This window comes from Carassius gibelio, chromosome B2 (assembly GCF_023724105.1).
Source record: "Carassius gibelio isolate Cgi1373 ecotype wild population from Czech Republic chromosome B2, carGib1.2-hapl.c, whole genome shotgun sequence".
Taxonomy (NCBI): Eukaryota; Metazoa; Chordata; class Actinopteri; order Cypriniformes; family Cyprinidae; genus Carassius; species Carassius gibelio.
The window spans coordinates 4,679,418-4,700,461 of record NC_068397.1 but is presented as its reverse complement, the minus strand read 5'-3'; the positions used below and the strand labels follow the sequence as shown (position 1 = coordinate 4,700,461).

At 37.2% G+C, this 21,044-nt stretch overlaps 1 protein-coding gene across 2 annotated transcripts in view; it reads left to right on the top strand.

Moving 5' to 3' along the window:
* The window catches only part of LOC127950859 (apoptosis regulator Bcl-2-like), a 52,331-nt gene that overhangs the window by 2,461 nt on the left and 28,826 nt on the right, over positions 1 to 21,044 (top strand). The window contains exon 2 of one of the 2 annotated variants that reach the window (XM_052548211.1): positions 1,952 to 6,067. The exons of the other annotated variant lie outside the window; for it this stretch is intronic. Within the exon in view, the coding sequence (XP_052404171.1) occupies positions 1,952 to 1,975 (24 nt within the window). The 3' untranslated portion in view covers positions 1,976 to 6,067. Of the gene's footprint in view, positions 1 to 1,951; positions 6,068 to 21,044 lie in introns of those variants that run through there. 2 annotated transcript variants of the gene reach the window in all.

Genomic DNA, 21,044 nt, shown 5'->3' with positions numbered 1-21,044 from the left:
CAAGATAACACAGTGTATGGTACTGCATCCCACAATGCAATGTGCTTGACTTGACCTTTCATCTCCAGAGTGATGAACAGGGCTTGAATTTCGGTGCGGGAATGCGGGGATTGCGCATAATTTAAACCATTCCCGCAATGTTAGCTTTTATAGTGCGAGAAATTCCCGCACAAATATATTTGCTTCATCTCAGAGCAAATTATTAAAAAAATAAATTCACAGATGCGAGAAAAAATATGTCAAATTGTCTAGTCCAATTGTCTTTTATTTTCGAATATAATTCCTCAATCAGCGCTGGACCGGCATTTTATGTCTCAGCGCTGAGCTCATAGACAGTAAACGGCGGAGCCCTGGCTGCTGTAGACAGATCATGTTTCACGCTGTCAATGCAGCGGTCTGCGTTGCGCTGATCTTATTCACACTATCAAGTGTAGGTGCAGCATTCTAACATTTTGAGTCAAAATGAGCTGTTTGTGAAGAAATTATCCGCTTCCAAATTGTCGTTGTAATAACGAAACTGAAACATTAAAAAACATTTTGCTCTTTATGGTGTGCGAGTGATAGAGCGCGGCAGCAACGAACCAACTGATCAGCTTACAGCGTCACAACATTGAATGCTCGGCCGAACAGCTGATCATAGCTGTACAGGGCGCCTTTATTATTTTTCATCTCCATAAATATATCTATAAATATATCTAGTAATAAAGTTAACGCAAGGGCTAGAAATCAATTAATATTTTGCTGATCCTTCTTGTCATCATGGAGAGCGCAGTTGGTTGCATGGCAACGACAGACGCCACGAGAGTGCTAGCGCTTGTGGAAATGAGACTGCGGCGCGCGCGCCCGAGCTTTCCACTTGTTTGAGCATGTGACTGCGCGTTTGCCCTTGTTTTCTATTCATTATGCGCAGCATATTTCCCGCGCGTACAAACACGGCCACAGACAATGAATTGTTTAGTTAGCGTAGTAGTTTAAATATGGACCGTTGGCTGAAGCGAAAGACAAGTTCGGATGATGCAGATCACGATCCAAAGAAAAAAGTTTTCACTGAAATGGAGAAACTCATTCAGACAGCCGTGGTCATACCAGTAGCGAGTGTGTCGTGTGAACGTGGATTCAGCACACAAAACAGGATCAAAACTAAATTCAGAAATTCACTGAATAATACAAGTCTCACAAATCTAATGATCATTTCAGAGCTTGGACCTTCCCTTGAGCAGTTTGACTTCAACAGAGCCATCATCAAATGGAAAGAAATGAAGATGAGGAGACAGATGAGAAACTTAGAATAAGTCACATGAAAAAAAGAAATGGAAAAAAATGACTGAAATAGAACTGAAATGTATGAAAGACATAAATACTTATAGTTTAAACTGAGTTCTTAATATCAATTTATGATATCAATATCAAAAGTAAAAAAAAAAGCAAAGAATTGAACTGTACTGAAACAGATGAACTGAAATAGACATTAATATATAGCATAGGCCTAGTTTAAACAGAGGTCTTAATGTCAATTTGAAGAGCATGATGTATTTTGTATAACGTTTTTTTTTTTTTTTTTGTTAACTGATTTGAGAACTGGAAATGCACAATTCATGCATACAAATCTGTAGATATTAATATATGAACATGATTAAATTAGACCGATGCATCAAAAGTTATTCTCCCCCCCATAATCTTTAGATCCCCCCCATGTGACCCATATAAAGGGGGAATTCCCCCCCAGTTTAAAAAACGAAATTCAGGCCCTGGATGAAGTACTAAAAGCAGAGTTTGAGAATGGTTTTAGAAAACAATTCCATTTGGTGAAGAAATTACACACTTCACCTTAACTGTTGATAATTAGAATAAAAGCACAAAAAATCTAATCAGACATGCCACTAATGAGTTGATGTGACAACAATGTAGTACATGCATCTGTTACTAAGTAGTAAACTAGCATGCCATTCAGTTTCAGACTTTCCAATTTTGGTGAGGAACTCAGGAGACATACTGCTTTTTTGAATGGCCATTCAGAACATGACCTTTCCATAACGAACTCCGTTGAACGGTGACAAATGAGCGGGAACTTATGGTTTGGTGCGGCTTGGTAAGGTCATCCAAAACTTCCCCTCATTCATTCATTCTGTTGCATTCATTCTCCACATCTCAGTTCTACTACCATAGACTGCAGCATTATTATAGTTAGTCCTAGTTAGAACAAAGACTTAATGTGCATAATTCAAAGCACTGTGTCCAGAGGGTATTCATCAATAATTCAAAGGCTGTATTTCATCTTCAAGGAAGAAAAGTTTAACATTCCCCTTGAGTCCTGACCTTTTGAAAGTGGAAACTACTGACACATATCAAAGGATAACATCCTCGCTGATCCCAAACATCAGCAAAGATTCCCTCTATTTACACATTTCTTTCCATTCATGGCTCTGAAATAGAGCAGAACGCTTCAGAGAGATGTAACATATGCCTGAGTCACTCTGGCAACTGCTTGCATTATCCAGCAGTGGAAATAATGTGGATAAAAGACACCTTGCCACAGTAGCTATTGAAATGACTTAAGATTTAAGATTAAGGCTCGTTAACCTTAATGAGAACATTTGGACTCCACCTGATATACACTCTTTTTTTGACAAATGATATGAAAAAAGTCTATCTTAATCTTTAGCCTTCCATCTAGGGTTGCACAAGGTGAAACATTTTCAGAAAATTTTCAGGATTTTTGGAAAGTTTCAGAAAATTCTGGAAATTTTTGTGAAGTTTTAAGAAATTTACTGCAAACGTGCCAATCTAGACTCTACACACTCTTGACACTTCATTGCATTGTGTTTCAGAGTTAACAGAAATGTCTGTAAAATGAATGGATAATGTTGTGTGTAATGAGCTGCCAGTACTTTTTTTGTTATTTTACAGATGTATTTTTTTACACTTGATCTCTGCAGCATCCTCATGCTATGCAGGAAATTTTATGTTTCATTGATGCTTTTTGTTAAAGCTTGAAATTGTAAACCATTGACAATCCTCATGTTGGAGAGATCCTGTTTTACTCTCTCGACCAGTGGATCCCATTTCCACATAAATATAATTTCGCCTTTGACATTTCACAGTGTGGAAGTGAGAAGCTTATAAAGTCAAGTCTGTTCCATGTCAAGGTGTATATGAAATGTCATGTCCTCTAAACAATGGGCCGTTACAGTAGATTAAGATTACATCTTTAAACTTCTGTTTTCGCAGTAGTTCTGTAGCATCTCTGTTGTTAGCTAGTGAAGTGGATTTACTTATAGTAGAGTTAATGAAAGTTTTTAAGTGCATTGTTATGTTCGAAGCGGATGTCAGTGCGGGAAGATTTTAAAACGAGCGGTTCATTCACAGATTTGTACAGTCTTACCTTCAGACTGAGGAAATACACACAGAAGACAGAAGACAACATGTGCAGCGCTGAAAAGGGGTGGAGCTACATAAGGTCTGTCGAAGATCTACAATTTAGAGTCTCGACAGAATCATTTAAATAAATATTGTTAAATTAACAAATAAAACACTAAAGTGTTCGCGGGATGCTGTAAAAGGAAGTAGATATATAGCGGAGTAGGTTGTGTCAGAACATTTTGAATTCATTATGAGTTTTTTTTTTTATCATTATGCCTAAACCAGTTAATAAACCGATGAACCAATCAACCAAGATTGATCAGCCAATATTTGGCAATTTTATCATTGAATTTTAACATTGATAACATTGACATTGATAAATAATATAAATGCACATATAAATCACATTTTTGTTTAAAGTAAGTACCATTTAATGTGCTATCATTAAATTATTTATATTTCGGCATTATATCGGTCATCTGCCACCCTTCTCTTCAGAAATCACACTGGATAATAAAATTAACTCAAAAATCATAATTTATTATTTAATAAAACAGAAGTTCTAGAGTGTGACATAATATCCTCTTGCCCATATTTGTTGCATTTGACATGACCGCTAACTTGATGAACTATCTATTAACTACACTGTAAATTGGATTGTAAATCTTGCTAACTTATTACCTCAGAAAAATTTAGTTAATGTTGCGCAATATATTCAGGTTAACTTAGAAGCCGATTTATGAAAACTTGAAAATACTAAGTAACCTTGACTAGATTTTTCTGCAGCAATAAGTGCAACTATTTGTTAACAAACAAGGCACAGTGAAAATCCACTAAATGATGTCTTATTTGTAAGCTAATGACAAGTTACTGTCATCATATACTGTAAACATGTTGTTGTGTAATTATTCGTAGGAACAGAAGGTTGAGATCAGTGTCTATTGTGGTTTTACTATAAAAAGAATCAAGTTTACTAGATTGCTCTGACGTGGGCAGCATGATACTATAAATCCTGCCAGTGTTTATATTTTCCGCCCTGCACTAAACACAGTGACGGAGGCGGCACGCTCATTAACCTTAATGATGACATTTGGACAAGCGAGAGCAACGTTTGTGCTCTCAAATCGGCCTACCTTCTGTTTCCTGTTTAACACGCGACTTAAAAATAGCTGTCATTTGTGGTTTTATGTTGTTGAGTCTGCTGTCTTACCCCATACACTAAAAATTCTCATCGAGCTGCATCACAAATCACTGTGTGTTTGTTTACCTCCCCGTCTGGATCTCAAATACAAGCTACTGTCTGTATTTTGTCCTGTAATTCACCATGTGCTCATAGACAGTGTTCAGAAAATAACACCTTGAGTCATATTCTATATATTTATCAGTCTGTTTCAATTATACATTGGCCTGGTGGGATTCATTCGTCCCATGCAGAGTGATTCCTTTCATCCAGGCCTAGAGGAAGTCAGTGGAGTTTTTCTGTATTTTTTAGTCTTCTGGAACTGAAGACTGGAGTTAACTAAGAGTCTGACAACTAAATCTATTTGTGGAGGTTACCCTCCATCCCTACAATGAAACGGTAGCTGTATATTTTAATGAAAAAAATTGTGATATTGTATAGACAAATATTTGCTAAATTAAATAGGATTTTATAAAAAATGCTCAAAATGAAAGACCATGTCATACTGAATGATGAAAATTCAGCTTAGCATCACAAAAATAAATGACATTTTACATTATCTTTATAGAAAACATTTAATTGCAATAAAATTTCACGTTATTAGTGTTTTTACTATATATTTTTTGATCAAACAAATAGTGCCTTGGTGATCAGAAGAGACTTTTCAGTTGTAGTGTGTATATATTTATAAGTGCCACTTTCCAGTGGTCACTATAGCAAGCCACCAACAAAATATTTGGTCAAACAGTAGGTTCAGCTAGTTTAAAGAGTTACAACCTTTGAAAATGAACACTTAACACTTTGATCCTGGGTTTAACTACCCTATTCTCCTCTAAATTCCTGTTGGACACCCCTCCCCATTGCACTTCTGTGAACTCTGTGCCAAAAGGCCTAGATGTGCATCCTGCAGACTGACGAGGTAATGCGGCCATAGCCCACGTGAGCAGCACCTGTGTTTATTTGTGCGACGTGACAGTAAATGCTGCATGACGTGCTGTGTTGGCAGCTGCGTGGCTCTTAAATTATATACTTCTTCAGCCCACTGAGCCAGGTTCAACTGTAGAGGGAACTTTGTGTGCCATCGGGCCACTCGCAAATAGATCTGCTGTCTGCTGATAATGTGACTTTGCAAAAGAGCTTTGACATTTAGCTGGAGACATTTGCTTGTGTCTTTAAAAGAGGGATTATGAGGACTGCCCTTTATAAATTATTCCTCCATTGAAGTTTGGGCACACCTGGACAGGTGACGGAGGATTAAGAGAGAGCTGGTTTGGTACACAACCCATTGTATGTTCTCTCCAGTGCCAAGCCTGAAATGTGTCAGGAGGATCATTTGAACATCTGTTAGTTGAATCTAGGGCTGCATGATTATGACAAAAATCATAATGGTCGATTATTCCCTTGTAACTGCAATTATAAATTACGATTATCACAATTTACATTTACTGACGTTATACCATTGTTTGATGCAACTGCATACCATGTTTTATATGAAAAAAAAAAACACTTTTAGTGTTTTTCTATAGTATTAAGCCTCAAATAACAACTATTCTTTAATTTATATATATATATATATATATATATATATATATATATATATATATATATATATATATATATATATATATATATATATATATGAATGGTATTATAATGTTATACTAAAACTAAAATTAAAGTAATGAAAAAAACCCTTAAGATAACATGTAGAAAGAAGAAAACACATCTTAAGCGTACAGAATAACATAAGTGAACAACTAATTGCCACTTTAAACGATTACGTAATTGTAGTATCCATAATTGTAATCACGATTAGAAAATGTATTAATTGTGCAGCCCTAATGTACGGACAAAGAGATAATAAACAGACAAAATAACAAACTATACTAATAAACTGCTGTAGAGCATAATGTGTAAAAGGAAAGAATGTTTTTCAAGGGGAAAAGTGAACGCTTATGCAAGTAAAGAATACAAAATATCCCAGAGTAATATTTAAGTTGTTTTGAAGTTGTGTTGTTAGAAAAAGAATATGTATGTTTCATACATCTGGACTGTTTTTGAGCAGCTTGAGTAATATGGTTCATTCATTCCAGTACTGGTTTATATATATGTGTGTGTGTGTGTGTGATTGTCATATAATGAATTACTGAAATAAAATCTTTGCATGAAAAATGGTTGTGTCACAGTGGTTTTGCTGTAGGTTCTGTAAAATGTGTAAAAGAGTTCAAAGAGTTTTTTTTCTTGAACGATTGACACTTTGGATAAAAGCATTTGCAAAATGAATACGTGTAAATGTTATGGTTATTTGTGTGTTCATGCGTGGGAGGGGTTTTTCAAATAATAATCGAATAATACCCAACGATTTTCAAATATTATCTTATTCCTCATATTTTTTATGCTTAGTACAGTCAAAAAATACAGCACCTTTGATAAAAAAAAAGGGAACATTTGTACTCATTTGATGTCTCAGCATATGCCAATAATAGTTTTATCTTTAGGAAATGGTACCTTTGTGTCTTTATCACTGGAAAAAATAAACCTATCATGTGATGGCCCTGACGCAATTGCCTTTTTTTAGTCGCTAATGTCTGTGTTCTTGTGGTGCCATCAGCTTGTCAGCTTTGTCATGATGTCACAGTCCTGAGGCTCCAGAGGATTCAGTCACATGGCATTTACTGTATGACTTGGGCCAAAAATATGTCAGTATGCAGGTGCCATACGTCAGCAACTGGTGTTGAGATGAATGGGAATGCTGACGGCTACCTCTATCCGTGTAAAACTGGCTCCTCTTCTCTCATCAGTTTGACTCTTCACTTTCAACAGAACTATTACTGACGAGAACGTCCTGTAGTTCTCATTTCAGATGCTTCTTTGAGAGATTATCATTCTGATTTATTTGCTTAGGGGATGTGAGAGTGGAACAAGAGCCATGCGCAGGAAGTGGAGAGCCACTAAAGAAAGTTAAGAGTGGAAGAAGTCCTTGGGCTGCCTTTCACGTCACATGTTTCACATCATGTCCTTCCACACACTGAAAGTGAACCGTAAATGGTTTGTGGAAAATTAGCATTTAGCATCACAATGATGACTTTTGGTTACAGTGAACTGCTCAAATGCTTCTCTTTTGTACCTCTGGAGATTTCTGTGTCATTTAAAGTGATAGTACACCCAAAAATGAAAACTGTCATCATTTACTCACTCTCTTGTTGTTTCAACTTGGGATTCAATAATACCATTTTTTCAGAACCGATCCGATAGCGAAAAATCGGAGTATCTACCGATACCAATCCGATACCAGCACATTTTTTTTTTAATCAGTGTAGAATTTCTATACTTCTCTGTGTTGACCTGATCACAATATTTTTTTGTGCTAAACATAATCCACTACATATTAACAACTTAATTTTAATGAAAAAATTGTACACGGGTGTACAATAATTTTATAACGTCTAGTGAAATATTTTATTTACAAATAAAAGTGAATAAGTCTAAAATCTGGTAAAATGTTACACATTGCTCTTTGTGTTGTAAAATATATTCATGAAAAAAACAAGTACCGTATTTTCCGAACTATAAGTCACACTTATTTTCATAGTTTGTCTGGTCCTGCGATCTATATTCAGGTGCGACTTATTTATCAAAATTAATTTGACATGAACCAAGTGAAATGAACTAAGCGACATAAACCAAGAGAAAACATTACCGTGTAGAGCTGCCAGAGGGCGCTCTATGCTGCTCAGTGCTCCTGTAGTTTACACTGAAGACATAGAGCGCCCTCTCGTGGCTGTAGATGGTAATGTTTTATCTTGGTTCTAAATAAATGCGACTTATAGTCCAGTGCGACTTATACGTTTTTTTCCTCACCATGACGTATTTTTGGACTGATGCGACTTATAGTCCGAAAAATACGGTATATATATACATAAAAGATGTTTCCTTTTAAATGTATAGCACAGTAATAAAGGCAGCAGCATGTGATAGATAGGACATACTATAACAAGAAAGACTATTAATAATATTTGCGCAGAAAAGTATTCTAATACTAAAGGCACCAATACACAGCAGCACAGAGCGCTTATGCACATCCCGTGTGCAGAATGATGAGCTTGAAACAACACAGAGTCACAGTGCACAGGCTGCACAGCCCTCCGAGTCCACATTGAAAAGTTAGTACAACACACAAGTTGCTCGGTGCTAACCGGTTAAATGAAACGATTCATTCTTTGAACAGTTTTAAACCTCAGTTACTGTGCGCTCTTGAAGAGAGTTTCATGGATTTGACTGTAGTAACCGAACACAACACGCAGTTTGAACACTGAATGTAGGATGACAGACAGCCGCAGCGGAGAGAAGAGTTTATGTAATCTTGAATTTAATGACAATATTCATCTGTACCTCACACTGAACTATAGGACAGCTACAGAACACTTGAAGTATAATGCACAAAAACATTTTGGTGCCTTTCGTGGTGCTCAACAATAACACATAATAGTATACGCACAATATCTGATTTGGATCGGTCCGTCTGAACAATACCAGTGGCAGTATCGGAGCCAATACCAATCCTGAGTATCGGATCGATGCATCCCTAGTTTCAACCCTGTAACCTTGTTTTGTCTTTGGAACACAAAAGAAGTCACTAGCCTCACTGATTTTTTTATATATATTTCTGTCCAGTCTTGTATCAATTTGATGTGAAATGTTGAAGTTTGAATTAGGCGTCGACCAATATTGTTTTACCATTTCTTTCACATTTCACATTTCTACAATATTGTTAAGATACCGATTCGCTTTATTACAGATCAAGTAGATATATATGGTCTGGTATAAAAATGAAAATTTATGTCAAAATTGTGAATAACAAGAGCTCTGACACCGATATGATAACCCTTAAAATGCTTAATATCGGCGCATATAATCCATTGACCTCTCATGTGAAATCTCTTTTGACTGAAGAATTTAAAATTCTTGGAAAACTGAACACAAAAGATGAAATCCACTATAGCATTTTTGACTTCCAAAAAGTAAAATAAAAAAAATTGATGCACATCTTTCAGTTCTGCAGCCGTGGTGATAGAAACAATAGGCACAGCAACATTAAGCAGTGAAATGTAATGATTAAGTAATATAGCACAAAATACAGTCTAATAAATGTGTGTGTGTGTGTTAGTGTGTGTGTGTGTGTGTGTGTGTGTATATATATATATATATATATATATATATATATATATATATATATATAGATAGATAGATAGATAGATAGATAGATAGATATAGATTTATAATGTTAATAGCTCTGGAATGCATCAACACAATTTATGTCACAATACCAGAGATTTTGCTTTCATATTGTGAGGTTATTGTTTCTATTTCACAGCGACTTTAAAATCAGTCAACAGAAAAAAATAAGAGAAAAAAATTAAGAATCTTACCAGTTGCAAACAAAACAGAAGTTCTGTATAGTATGTAAACAAGACAGTGTCTGTTATTTCCTCATGAGTAAATGTATACTTTACTTCTATGTGAGAGTTTTCACACTCTCGGTCTAGCCTGAGCTCAGTTCAGTAACGTTCCCAATCCAGCCAAGTTTCCCCTCGCAGGCTCCTCTTACCGGAGCTGCAGTCACTCACCATCTGCCCCATGTTTACACTCATCAGCAGAGTGCTGGGAATCTCGGAAACATTTCCTACTGGCCTAGCCAAAGGGAATAAAGCAGGCGTTCAGCATAACGTCTGTCGCAAGACACAAACACAAATCTGTGTCTCTTTCATTCTTTTTTATGTCACATATGTAATACCGGGCACATACTATGCACCGTTTCAGATTTACGCCTGACAGTTTACAGCAGAAATATGGTTGTCCTCTATGAACAAATACTCAGACTAAATTATACAAGGACAATTTAAAATATTTAAAACGTTCTACCTCAATAGTAAACATATTTTGCTTCAATTCTTCCCTTTAGCAAGTCATGTCCTAATATTGACCTATGCTTCTGTCATCCAGTTATGTTTCTACTGAACAGTCTTGTGATTGCAATATGTTAGATACACACAGAGATGCTCTAAGGCTAAAAACATACTCTGTAAGTACACAAACATACATGAAAGATATTGCAAGTATGAAGACCCATTTTATAGCCTATATTTAAAAGTGATAGTTCTTCCAACCACAAACAAATCATCAAATACTTACACTCATTACAATTTTACAGAACTAAAAAAGGATATTTGAAAGAATATATTTTTGTTTATTCAATTAAAGCCAATAAGGTCCACAGGTCAGACTGTTGCTATTCTTTCAGTTTATATTTTACATTTTTCTTTTTCTTTACACTTTTTTTCTTGCAAATTCTTGAGGGAATTTTTTTTTTTTGTTCTGTGGCAGAAACCAAAAACAGAATTGTTTGATATTAACTCAGAATTCAGAGAAAAAATGTCTTAATTGCAATTCTGTGTATATTTTTCACAATTCTGACTTTTTTTGTAAAACTGCAAAAAACAAAGAGCAAATTGTGAGAAAAAAATTTGCAGTTACCTTTTTTTATGGCAGAAACAGCTTCAGTACAAAACAACCAAATCACTAACAAATCCACTAAACATGTCAACAATTTTACTAATTTAACTTTCTCTGAAAGATTTTTTTCACACATTTGCTTCAACATGTTATTAGTTGTCCTGACAGAGAAAACTGACCCTAAAAAGATTATGCGATTATGCAATACTGTGATCTCAATAGCACCCCTAGTAGCAACACTAAGAATGCAGTTCATACATGTAACAACATTTCTGACAAGGGATGTGCAATTTGAATCAAATAGAATTAACAAAAACAACAACAACAAAAAAAAACCTGTCCTTTATATTTATACTATGTGATATAGTTAAACAATATTGTGCATGCAGGAGGGCTGAATATCAGCAGAATATAACAAACATTTCAAATATAATATTGTCAATTTTGTCTGTTTTTGCTCTGTATTGCCAATATTGATACTGATTTAGTTTGATTGGTAACAGCCCTATACTGTCTTGTTATTCTAAGTGAATATAATTGATTAAAAGAAATAATTTAATTTAATTTAACATTAAAGATGTTACACATCTAATATGCATAGAAAAAATTCTATTTAAAGGGGTAATCAGATGTGACATGCACTTTTAAAGTATTTTAACTGAAATGTGTGTTGGCATTGTGTGTACACAGCCACCCAATAATGATAAAAATTCACCCAGTATTTTTTTTTTTATCTCGTTAAATCATTTCCCCTTTCTCATATCAAGCTATTCTCGGATGCCTGACCCAGGATCCAGGATTGTTGATTCACACTAGCGTTTAATCTTAGATCCACCATTGTTTCACTGCCAGAGCAGGAGTAGACAAAACTGTCTCCTAAGGTGTTCTGTTGTTGGATGTAATAATCAACATAGCAGTCGTCATTTACTCCTGACATCGGAGCCTGACAACTTTGACGCTGACCTTCATACGTCCTGCTCCTGGAACCACTTCTGTGTCCAACTGTGAGCGCAAGCTACATCAAAGTGATTATTACATTTTAAATATGGATATTTTTCTTACAAAAACGCATTGATTCACTGCAGGATGCCTTTGATCACTTTTTTTTTTATAGATGAGTGATTTTTATTTAACTTCTTTTGGACTGATGCATGCAACAACCGCCGAGTGGCATCAAAAACAGCTTGAAAGATCAAAGACAATTTTTTAAATAACTCCAACTGGTTTCATCTGTAAGAAGAAAGTTATATACACCTAGGATGACTTGAGGGTGAGTAATTTATGGGTAATTTAAATTTTTGGGTGAACTAACCCTTTAAGTTGCTTTTCCTGCACCTGTAATGAAGGGTGGCCAAGAACAAAATCTATAAATATGGATCAATAGCAAGCTATCACAGAGTAATCTTGTGAAGGTGGTTACTGTAATGCATTGTTCTCGTACACAGTGAGGTTTTCTGAGAGCACAATGGTGTGAGTGTGTGATAATAGGCTGGTGTTGGTGGAGGCGATGTCCTGTGTTATCCCAGAGGTACTCCACACCCTTCCACAGCATATTTCTGTGCCCTGTCTCTGGAGGATCCTGCCGATCAGAGGAATGTAAATAAATAAAGCAGATGACCTGGGTGTTGCTTTCCTGAGAGGCCTTCCATGGGTGGGAATGAGCATGGACAATCACTCCAGCCAGGTCAACTGGCTGAACTTGTGTGGCCGTTTTAAGCTCTGTGTTAAACTGGGTGTGTGTGTGTGCATGTGAATGTGAATGCATTCAAATTAATTAGAGCATGTGAACATGTTCAGTCACAGTCAGTTGGTAATAAACATTAACACCCTTAAATTAAATGTTTCAGAAAGGTGTAATGGTTTATTAAAGCACCTATATATTAGTGCTTCAAATAGTCCATAACTTCTCAAAAAAAAAAAAAAAACCTTCCCTTAAAAAAATTAAAAATGAAATTCTGTAGCCAAACCAGAGTACTGGGGAAACACACACACACACACACACACACACACACACACACACACACACACTACAATTCAGATTTATTTTTAAAGCATTTATAACAATAATTTAATTTTGTAAGTAATTGCTAATTAATTAGCAACACAATATATTGTGTTAAATATATTTAATAAATGTTTTAAGTCCAACACATTAAAAATACATAATGTAAAATATTTTTGTCTTAAATTTTCTGAGGACCCCTACAGTTTGCAAACCATCAGGTTGACAAAGAAAAATGACAATGATCCAACTAGGCCAGTCATGAGTATTGTTTACTCGTCTAATGTTTTTTTTTTTATCTACCGGTAAATGGAATTATCCTGAGGAACTGTTAAATATAATACATTTAAATCACATTTTGCCATTCAAAATAATGGCATACACCACAGACTTTAAGGGAATTGAACCTCACTCGAACAGCTGAAATTGCATCAAGATTAATGTGTCTTTCTGGATCGTGCCATTTGCTGTGTTTTGTTTTGTGCCAGACTCACACAAAAGTTTATCATCAACAATTGACACGCATAATGCATGAAAAACTCTCAAGCCAAAAGCCAAGCCAAAGATTCTTGGTCCTTAGAGTTTCACACACATTATATATAAATGAGGTCTGCTGGGCTCCAAAGATTTCAGCAAAATAAGAAATATTTTAACTTTTCGTGACCGTTCTAATTCTAACAAGCTTTTTGTATGAACAGTATGGTCCTCACAGAGATTTGCTTGGAAAATCTAAAATTAATATTTCCTACTGGCACACTAAAGCAAAAGATATAAATAACCATCTAAAAAAAAATTGTTTTGTGCAGTATTGCATATTTTAAACCACGCTCAGTAAGCTCCTGTCTGTTGCATCACAGGAAAGCAGTTGGATTGACAGAGGCTCCTCAAATGCACACTATATAGTAATTAATATTTGATCATGCAATTCATTGTTTCTTGTGATTGTGATTCCTCTATAAATACATTTAGGCCACCTCTGTTCGTCAGTAAAAAGGTCAATGTTAAAGTCTGTGCTGCTTTGATGCAAATTCTATGTGAAGTACAATTGCTTTTGATAGGCTTATTTGACCACAATGCAAGTGACCCATAACTAGAGATGCATTCAGATTTTGGCAACTGAGTGAACGCATTTGAATTGCATTAGTGTCTATTTGATGCACACAGTGTGGATTAGATATATGACTGGTAAACATGTCAGCACTGTGCACACACCATGTCCAAAAATCATAACAGACTGGCAGTATGTAAATCTGTTTGGCTGAAATTTCAAGAGTTGGCTCGTTGGCAAATAACTTTAGTATGACTGGTGTATCAACCAGCTTGATTTCATATAGTTTAATTACAAAATTATCCAAATGGTACATTAATAACATTAAATAACAGACAGCGGCAGGTTTATTAGGCTGATTTATCTAAATATACTGACAAGCATTCTATGACGTTCCCAACTATTTATGTTCACTGAAGACATAACTGACTGTGTTTAAGTGAAAACTCGCAAATACAGACAGTTTTATAGGAGTTGAGCCTCATGCTGACGTTTGGCAGGAGACTGGCTCCATCTGAAATCGCATAGTTCCCTACTATACAGTAGGCAAAAAAAAAGTATGTGACAAAAGAAGTATATTCAAATTCACATTACGCATTAGTCAAAGAATAGGCAAGAAGTACCCCGATAACCTACTAAATCCAGCATGATTCTGAAGTGTGCATACGATGGAAACTTTGCTATCCCATGAGGCCACAGGAGAGGATTTATGAATGATGCGACGCAACTGACACTGGAAGGTTATGTGACAGTAACGTGGAGAAGAAGAAGGTTGTATGCCAGATTACATTCATACACATTCTACACACATACTACACACATTCATAATATATAGAACATGCTCTTTTTGTGGTTGCAAAGTAATTACTTATTCAAAAAAGTACCTACTCGAGAGAGTATGTGATTTCGGATGTAGATGTGTATTTATGGCCAAGTTTGCTTTATATGTAATGAAAAGTTAAGTGAACATTTTGATCGCCATCTGGTGGTTCACTGCATTCATAAACTCCACCCTGTCCATGTAAATGAATAGGAGTCAAACTAAAAACAAATATTTCAAATACATTTTTCAGAGATATGTTTTCCATCATTATATGTAGTTATTTATGTTTTCTAACAAGTTTGACTGTAGTTAGTTATTGGGTGTTATAAAAATGGGTGTTGCATAATGATTGAGGGTTTGTGATTGAGTATGCAGGAGTTTAGACGGGACTTTGATCAATCACCTTTATTTATATAGTGCTTTAAACAAAATACATTGCGTCAAAGCACTGAACAACATTCATTTGGAAAACAGTGTCTCAATAATGCAAAATGATAGTTAAAGGCAGTTCATCACTGAATTCAGTTATGTCATCTCTGTTCAGTTTAAATAGTGTCTGTGCATTTATTTGTAATCAAGTCAATGATATCGCTGTAGTAGATGAAGTGACCCCAAGGAAGCAAGCCAGAGGCGACAGCGGCAAGGAACCGAAACTCCATCGGTGACAGAATGGAGAAAAAAACCTTGGGAGAAACCAGGCTCAGTTGGGGGGCTAGTTCTCCTCTGACCAGACGAAACCTGCAGTTCAATTCCAGGCTGCAGCAAAGTCAGATTGTGCAGAAGAATCATCTGTTTCCTGTGGTCTTGTCCTGGTGGTCCTCTGAGACAAGGTCTTTACAGGGGATCTGTATCTGGGGCTCTAGTTGTCCTGGTCTCCGCTGTCTTTCAGGGATGTAGAGGTCCTTTCTAGGTGCTGATCCACCATCTGGTCTGGATACGTACTGGATCCGGGTGACTGCAGTGACCCTCTGATCTGGATACAGACTGGATCTGGTGGCTACGGTGACCTCGGTACAAGAGAGAAACAGACAGATATTAGCGTAGATGCCAACCTTCTAATGATGTAGCAAGTACATAGGGTGTTATGTGAAGTGTTTCCGGTTCCGGTTTACCTAATTAATGCAGCCTAAAAATCCTTTAACGGATTTGGATATTAAAAGCATATTAGTATGTTATGTGTAAACCAGGTTAAAGAGATGGGTCCCTAATCTAGATTTAAACTGCAAGAGTGTGTCTGCCTCCCGAACAATGTTAGGTAGGTTATTCCAGAGTTTAGGCGCCAAATAGGAAAAGGATCTGCCGCCCGCAGTTGATTTTGATATTCTAGGTATTATCAAATTGCCTGAGTTTTGATAACGTAGCGGACGTAGAGGAGTATAATGTAAAAGGAGCTCATTCAAATACTGAGGTGCTAAACCATTCAGGGCTTTATAAGTAATAAGCAATATTTTAAAATCTATTTGATGTTTGATAGGGAGCCAGTGCAGCGATGACAGGACCGGGCTAATATGGTCATACTTCCTGGTTCTAGTGAGAACTCTTGCTGCTGCATTTTGGACTAGCTGTAGTTTGTTTATTAAGCGTGCAGAACAACCACCCAATAAAGCATTACAATAATCTAACCTTGAAGTCATAAATGCATGGATTAACATTTTTGCATTAGACATTGAGAGCATAGGCCATAATTTATATATATTTTTGAGATGGAAAAAAGCAGTTTTACAAATGCTAGAAACGTGGCTTTCTAAGGAAAGATTGCGATCAAATAGCACACCTAGGTTCCTAACTGATGACGAAGAATTGACAGAGCAACCATCAAGTCTTAGACAGTGTTCTAGGTTATTACAAGCAGAGTTTTTAGGTCCTATAATTAACACCTCTGTTTTTTCTGAATTTAGCAGTAAGAAATTACTCGTCATACAATTTTTTATATCGACTATGCATTCCATTAGTTTTTCAAATTGGTGTGTTTCACCGGGCCGCGAAGAAATATAAAGCTGAGTATCATCAGCATAACAGTGAAAGCTAACACCATGTTTCCTGATGATATCTCCCAAGGGTAACATATAAAGCGTGAAGAGTAGCGGCCCTAGTACTGAGCCTTGAGGTACTCCATACTGCACTTGTGATCGATATGATACATCTTCATTCACTGCTACGAACTGACGGCGGTCATATAAGTACGATTTAAACCATGCTAATGCACTTCCACTGATGCCAACAAAGTGTTCAAGTCTATGCAAAAGAATGCTGTGGTCAACTGTGTCAAACGCAGCACTAAGATCCAATAAAACTAATAGAGAGATACACCCACGATCAGATGATAAGAGCAGATCATTTGTAACTCTAAGGAGAGCAGTCTCAGTACTATGATACGCTCTAAATCCTGACTGGAAATCCTCACATATACCATTTTTGTCTAAGAAGGAATATAATTGTGAGGATACCACCTTTTCCAGTATCTTGGACAGAAAAGGGAGATTAGAGATTCTTTGGGGTCAAGTTGTGTTTTTTTATGAGAGGCTTAATAACAGCCAGTTTGAAGGTTTTGGGGACATATCCTAATGACAATGAGCAATTAATAATAGTCAGAAGAGGACCTATGACTTCCGGAAGCACCTCTTTTAGGAACTTAGATGGTATAGGGTCTAACATACATGTTGTTTGTTTATATGATTTAACAAGTTTATACAATTCTTCCTCTCCTATAGTAGAGAATGAGTGGAACTGTTCCTCAGGGGGTCTATAGTCTGATGCGATACTGTAGCTGACAGCTGAATGGTTGCAATTTTATCTCTAATAGTATCGATTTTAGAAGTAAAGTAGTTCATAAAGTCATTACTGCTGTGGTGTTGGGAAATGTCAACACTTGTTGAGGCTTTATTTTTCGTTAATTTAGCCACTGTATTGAATAAATACCTGGGGTAATGTTTGTTTTCTTCTAAAAGAGAAGAAAAGTAATCAGATCTAGCAGTTTTTAATGCTTTTCTGTAGGATATGTTACTTTCCCGCCAAGCAATACGAAATACCTCTAGTTTTGTTTTCCTCCAGCTGCGCTCCATTTTTCGGGCTGCTCTCTTTAGGGTGCGAGTATGCTCATTATACCATGGGGTCAAACGGTTTTCCTTAACCTTCCCTTAAGCGTAAAGGAGCAACTGTATTTAAAATGCTAGAAAAGAGAGAGTCCATAGTTTCTGTTACATCATCAAGTTGATCTGAGGTTTTGGATATGCTAAGGAATTTGGATACATCAGGAAGATAACTTAAAAAGCAGTCTTTTGTGGTAGAAGTGATGGTTCTTCGATACTTGTAACAAGAAGTAGAATTTACAATTTTGGCTATATGAAGTTTGCACAGAATTAAATAATGATCTGAGATATCATCACTTGGCTGAATAATTTCAACACTATCAACATCAATTCCATGTGACAGTATTAAATCTAGAGTATGACTTCGACAATGAGTAGGTCCTGAAACATGTTGTCTAACACCAATAGAGTTCAGAATGTCTATAAATGCTGATCCCAATGCATCTTTTTCATTATCGACATGGATATTAAAATCACCAACTATTAAAACTTTATCTGCAGCCAGAACTAACTCGGATGTAAAATCACCAAACTCTTTAATAAAGTCTGTATGGTGGCCTGGTGGCCTGTATACAGTAGCCAGTACAAACATAACAGGGGTTTTATCATTAACATTTGTTTCTCTGGATAATGTTATATGAAGCACCATTACTTCAAACGAGTTATACTTGAAGCCTGCCCTCTGAGAAATCCTGAAAACGTTGTTATAAATTGAAGCAACTCCTCCCCCTTTGCCTTTTAGACGTGGCTCGTGTTTATAACAGTAATCTTGGGGGGTGGACTCATTTAAAATAATGTAATCATTTGGTTTTAGCCAGGTTTCTGTCAAACAGAGCACATCTATATTTTGATCAGTTATCATATCATTTACAAAAAGTGTTTTCGTAAAAATGGATCTGAATGAGCCAAGCTTTATCATTTGTTTATCCATATTGCATTTGTTTTTTATTTGTTGAACCTCAATGTTAACTTTAACTTGGTTTGGACGTTTTTTGTATTTTCTAGTTCGGGGAACAGACACAGTCTCTATAGTGTGATATCTAGGTGAAAGAGTATCTATGTGCTGAGAATTAACTGACCTCTGTGATGGGAGGCAGCTAGCAGACGGTCGGTTTAGCCAGTCTGTCTGCTTCCTGACCTGGGCCCCAGTTAGTCAAGTATGAACTCTAAGACTATGTGCCATATTTCTAGAGAGAAGAGCAGCTCCACCCCAGGAGGGATGAAGACCATCTCTTTTAAACAGTTCAGGTCTGCCCCAAAAGCTCGTCCAATTGTCTATGAAACCTATGTTATGCTGTGGGCACCACTTAGACATCCAGCCTATGCTATGCTATGCATCTCGTCACCACGGTAAGCAGGGAGGGGACCAGAGCATATTTCAGTGTCTGACTTCATGCTTGCAAGTTCACACACCTCTTTAAAGTTATTTTTAGTGATCTCCGACTGGCGAAGTCGAACATCATTAGCGCCGGGATGAATAACAATCTTACTGTATTTACGTTTAGCATTAGCCAGCTCTTTTAAATTTGCCAAGATGTCAGGTGCTCTGGCTCCTGGTAAACATTTGACTATGGTGGCTGGCGTCTCTATATTCACGTTCCGTACAATAGAATCACCAATAACTAGAGCACTTTCATCAGGTTTCTCAGTGGGTGAATCACTGAGTGGGGAGAACCTGTTTAATGTTTTGATCCGAACAGAAGAGCGGTGTTTTGACCCACGACTACGCTGCCTCACCTTCCCAGTTGCCCTGCTGCAGGGGCTCTGCTGGAACCGGACAATGTACTTTGATACCGTGATTTCAGCTCATGATCACTACTGTACAGACTTGGGCTCCATATGATTTCTTTCAGTGCAAACTCGGGCTGCAAATTATTCACTACTGCGCAGATTCGGGCTCCTAATGATTCACTACTGCACAGACTTTGACTCCCAATAGATCACTACTGCGCAGATTCGGGCTCCTAGTGATTCTCTACTGCGCAGACTCTTGCTCTTAATGGATCACTACTGCGCAGACTCTGGCTCCTAATGATTCACTACTGCGCAGACTCGGGCTCCTATTGAATCACTACTGTGCAGACTCTGGCTCCTATTGATCACTACTGCGCAGACTCGGGCTCCTAATGATTCACTACTGTGCGTACTCTGGCTCCTAATGGATCACTACTGCGCACACTCTTACTCCTTATGATTCACTACTGCACAGTCTCTGGCTCCTATTGATCACTACTGTGCAGACTCAGGCTCCTAATGATTCACTACTGCGCAGACTATGGCTCCTAATGGATCACTACTGCGCAGACTCTGGCTCCTAATGGATCACTACTGCGCAGACTCTGGCTCCTAATGGTTCACTACTGCACACACTCTGGCTCCTAATGATTCACTACTGCGCAGTCTCTGGCTCCTATTGATCACTACTGTGCAGACTCGGGCTCCTAATGATTCACTACTGCGCAGACTATGGCTCCTAATGGATCACTACTGCACATACTCTGACTCCTAATGGATCACTACTGCGCAGACTCAGGCTCCTAATGGATCACTACTGCACAGACTCTGGCTCCTAATGGATCACTACTGCGCAGACTCAGGCTCCTAATAAATCACTAATGATTCACTACTCTGCAGACTCTGGCTCCTAATGGATCACTACTGCGCAGACTCTGGCTCCTAATGGGTCACTAATGGATCACTACTGCGCAGACTCTACTGCGCAGACTCTGGCTCGTAATGATCACTACTGCATAGACTCGGGCTCCCCTAATGGATCACTACTGCGCAGACTCTGGCTCCTAATGGATCACTACTGTGCAGACTCGGGCTCCTAATGGTTCACTACTGCACACACTCTGGCTCCTAATGATTCACTACTGCGCAGTCTCTGGCTCCTATTGATCACTACTGTGCAGACTCGGGCTCCTAATGATTCACTACTGCGCAGACTATGGCTCCTAATGGATCACTACTGCACATACTCTGACTCCTAATGGATCACTACTGCGCAGACTCAGGCTCCTAATGGA